At 36.1% G+C, this 4,581-nt stretch overlaps 1 protein-coding gene across 1 annotated transcript; it reads right to left on the bottom strand.

Annotated features, from left to right (window-relative positions):
• Window positions 1-3,347: 3,347 nt before the first annotated feature.
• On the bottom strand, window positions 3,348-4,354 carry LOC127527681 (olfactory receptor 1M1-like). Its single transcript, XM_051927254.1, has one exon. The coding sequence runs from the start codon at window positions 4,339-4,341 to the stop codon at window positions 3,379-3,381; it is 963 nt and encodes a 320-aa protein (XP_051783214.1). The 5' UTR covers window positions 4,342-4,354; the 3' UTR covers window positions 3,348-3,378.
• Window positions 4,355-4,581: the final 227 nt, after the last annotated feature.

Raw genomic sequence — 4,581 nt, 5'->3', positions numbered from 1 at the left:
GCTCATATTAGAGAAGCTACCAATGTAATTTTTCAAGATTAGAATGAGGTAAATGAGTAACGAACACCCCTCCAGATGGCAGGGACAAACTGATAGGAAAGCCCATACAGCCATCCTATGAAGCAGTGCTAAGATCAATAGAACAATCCACTTAACACCCATCTTAATGAACCAGTGTTCAGAATAACGGGAGAATCTACAGGTGGTGTTATATGACTGAAGGAGATGATAGAGCTCTACATATTAAGAGTCAGATGACATGGTGAATTAGATAAGGTGATTGTAATTAGAAAAATAATAAAAACAGATGGATTGTTTAGTTATTGCTTACTCCGTGGAGTGAGACATTTGCGCAAAACTCTGTGCAACTCTGCTTTCTCATCTGGGCTCTGTGACTGCCTTCTTTGAAGATGGAGGAACATTTTTTTCTACGACAGTAGTAATGAACAGGACATCTAAAATTAGTTTTAAGTAAGTGGGTAACTGATGTTATATACTGTTTGAAACTGGAAAAAATCAAATTCTCACTTATAGGATCTGCTCAAAACTTTTTAAAAACCTGGCAGGATCTAATCAATAATAGTTTAGAATAAGCATTTACTGTATTTTGGGGCAAAGACTCCCTTCTCTCTTTATTACTCTGGCCTTCCTGTCTTTCTCATGTGTGGGGGTTGATTTGAATTTAGTTCTGTTAAGTTTTGACTTGATTATATGGAATGTTATATGTTTTTTAATAAATTCAACAACAAAAAAAATAATAATAGGCACATGATACAGACACTTTATGTAACTTTCTGTAAAAAGTATAGAAAGTGTTTTAACATTTTTAGATAGCCCATGTACACCACATATAAACTTTGTTTTTATGTTTTTGAAACTCTGACATAGGAGAGAACCAAAAAGAAAACACAAAATGCAGTTAGATTTATTATATAGTAGCTTTATACTACATAAAATTACAACATACTTAAGGAGTGATCAGGTAGAAAATAAGAACAAATGCAATATGCCTTATCATGAAAGGGCTTCAAAATAGTTAAGTATTACAGAAATGACTAAATGGAAAATGAGAGGACATGCAAAATGCAACAAGACAGGAATTATGAATGATGAATAAATGATACTGGAAACGGGAGTTACATGTCAAGACTGCAAGACTTCATTGATTCTACTGTCTGAGTCTGACACTCTCATGACTGAAAGAGTTCACAGATACCACTGTCTTAGTTGTCCACTCTATTTTGAAAGCTGTAAGTAGAAGATACTATTAAAGCAATTAACAAAAAAAAAGCAATACAGCAAAACTCAGTCCTGAACCATTACAAACAGAATCAAACAACATTGATGGTTCCATATCACAAAGACAAAGTAGAAGCTTATGTAAAGATGTTTTTCACATATATTCTTGTAATTTTGCTTATATCTTTTATCCCACTTTTTACAAATATAAAGTCAAGTGAAGTGGCTTTGTAGTCATACCATTCATACCATACACCATATTGCAGTATACAGTGGCATGAAAAACGTTCCCCAGAACTGCAGTGCAATATATACAAACACTGGACAAGTGCAAAGCAGGTAAAGAACTATACAATACTATAAAGTGATAAATAAATAATAAATAAAAGGTAAGTGAATAGATGGTAGTTATTTGAAATAGATAGTAATTAAGTAAATAAAGAATAACTACAGCTAATAATACAAAACAACAGTAGTAGCAAGTGTAACAAATGTACTTCATACAAATCCGCTACTAGGGGCACATCTGAGTGCTGGAGAGTTCAGAGCCTGGACAGCCAAGGGGTAGAAGTTGTTGCAGAACCTGCTAGAACTGGTTCCGTTGTTACAGTACCTTCTGCAAGATGGGAGTGGGACAAAGAGACTGTGAGAGGGGTGGCAGCGGTCTTTCATAATGCAATAGGTGTTGTGAATGCAATGCTTTATAAAGATGTCTTACAGGTAGGGCAGAGAGGAGAGATATATGCCTTTCATAATCTAGATAAGATGACTTCTCTAATGGTTTTTTTTATTACAAGCCATGAATAATTTATATGTATTTGTTCTCTCTTGTGTACTTTCAGCATCTTTCCTCTGATTTCATCTTTTCACCGTAACGCTGCCTTTCCCCGTAACGTTCCCGTAATGCCTTCTTCTCAGTCTTTGTCATTATTTTGAAGGCGCCTTTCTCGTCTTGTCATGTGCCTAACACTCACACTCCCTCTTATGTCGCATCACATCAAACTGACTAATCACACCAAAGCCAGCCTGACCAATCACATTGCTCTGAGGGACTGGACACACAGACCTTAGTGTTTTATTAGACAGATTTACTATCACCAAGTCACAGGGATGAACCATCTACAAAATCTCTGGAATACCTACAAATGCATAATATAAACATGGTGACTATTTATTACATCATCAAAGTTAGGAATCTGAATAATAATAACTGTAATTGAGAGCAGATAATGATGAGCGAAATGATTTGCAGCAAAATTCTGTGTTTTGCTTCGCAAAAAAATTGTAATTAATTGCATTCCACTCCAAGTGAAATTCATGCCATTACTACAACACCCACTTTGCCAATTATAGTGACAGTCTTAGCGATTACAACCTAAAGATGCAAAAAACCAAGAGAGAAAAGAAATGTAAAGCTCCATGGCGGTTGGAAAGTGCATGTCCCTCAGAGTGCAATGAGATTTTTCTATGGAAAAAACACAACATGCACAATGGGGCATTGCGTGCCTTCATGTGGAAAATATGCAGCATGTCACATTTGAGAAAATTATGTACCGTAAAGTAATGGTGGAATAAATAGAACCAATTTGACTGGTGTGTGACAAATTACGCGCATTATGCAGCTACACAAAAGTACTGCGGTATACACAGAATTGTAAGCGAGGGATAATGGAGCAGAATTAGTTGTTTTTCCCACCAAAAACTTCCAAAATCTCATTTAAGTGAATTTTCTATTTTGCAGTATTTTAGTGTCAGTTTCACTTAACTGAAAACAAATAAAAATGTACATATTTCACTCATCACTACCAACACATCTGAAATTTTTCATAATGCAATTTTTTGTTGCATGTCCTTCATTCCTCCCTTTGACAGGATGGTTATGACAAGTATAAGTAGTTACGTATCATTATATTTTACTTATTATAATGTAAATAATTTTCTACAACTTGTTTTCACAACACTATTGTTATTTTTATTTTGTTGTTAACCTAGTAGCTGAGGAAATTTGTAATTAAAAGGTGCATCTCTAAATTGTGCTCAGGATGGTGCTCATCATGCAGTCTATTATAAAAGCTGTCTTATTTATGTAATTATTGTAAGTTAAAAGATTTGAAAAGTTCCTAAAGATTAGATAATGTCTCATTTTCTTTCACTCAATCTTCCATTCCTTCTTAGCACTTTCAGAAAGCACTTCCTGATGTCTTCGGTTCTCAGACAATAGATTATTGGATTAATTAGAGGCGGCACCACATTCTGAATCAGGGCCGCCAAGATACGCACGTCACTGAATGTATCACGGACTCTGTTGGATATGTAGACTCCGGCAGCAACAAAAAAAGAAATGGCAATGACAAGCAAGTGTGTGCCGCAAGTAGAAAACGCCTTCTGGCGTCCACGCGTGGCTTTAATTTTCAGCACTGATTTTATGATTTTTGTATAGGAAAAGAGGATGTAGATCAAAGGTAGTGTTAAAATACTTATAACTATGGCTAAACCAAGATATGTGTTAATGGTGGTATCGGAACAGGCTAATTTCAGCACTGTGGAATGGTCACAAAAATAATGAATGACCACATTGGGCCCACAGAATGGCAACCTGAAAGCCAGGCTTAGTGGAATCATCACAATGATGAATGCACACATCCAGCAACAGCCTATCTGTCTTAGCACTGAGCTATTATTTACAATGGTGAAATAGTGCAGGGGCTTAGAAATGGCTAGATAACGGTCGTGGGCCATTAACCCAAGGAGCAGGGACTCTGCACTTTTCATGGAATGGTAAGAAAACATCTGAATGAAACAGGCAGGGACAGATATCACGCTGGTGCCAGAAATGAGGACAGACAGTATTTTAGGAAGTGTGGAAGATGAGATTAAGATGTCTGTTACAGCAAGGCTGGAAATTAAAATGTACATCGGGGTGTGCAGTTCTTTGTTAATTGCAAAAATAATGATGAGGAGAGAATTTCCTGATAGTATAGCAAGGTACATTGTCAAAAGAGTGATGAAAAAAATGGCCTTGCTGTCTGGGTCCTGGAAACCTGGAAAGCCAAGAATGATAAATTCTTGCACATTTGTGGTGGTTTGGTTCACTATGGACATGGTGATGAGCAAGATGGTCCTGAAATGAAAAAGAGAAATCAGTTTCATCCTGGGATAAGTATTTTACACGTTATCTTAAAGTATATACGACCAGTTTAACAAAATGATCAAGACTCTTATACTTTAACTTTATACAACTTGTGGTCCAGACCTCTTAATAACTAAAATGGATTCAGAGAAAGTTTGTAATGCACTATGCCAGCAGATTGTCCCTTGGTTGGGTATCTAGTAGTTTGTAAA

This window comes from Erpetoichthys calabaricus, chromosome 4 (genome assembly GCF_900747795.2).
Source record: "Erpetoichthys calabaricus chromosome 4, fErpCal1.3, whole genome shotgun sequence".
Taxonomy (NCBI): domain Eukaryota; kingdom Metazoa; phylum Chordata; class Cladistia; order Polypteriformes; family Polypteridae; genus Erpetoichthys; species Erpetoichthys calabaricus.
The sequence above is the reverse complement of the archived record's forward strand: the minus strand, read 5'-3'. Positions and strand labels throughout refer to the sequence as shown.

Coding starts and splice junctions, on each gene's coding strand:
- LOC127527681 (XM_051927254.1), bottom strand. CDS start 4,341: ATGTCCATAGTGAACCAAACCACCACAAATGTGCAAGAATTTATCATT.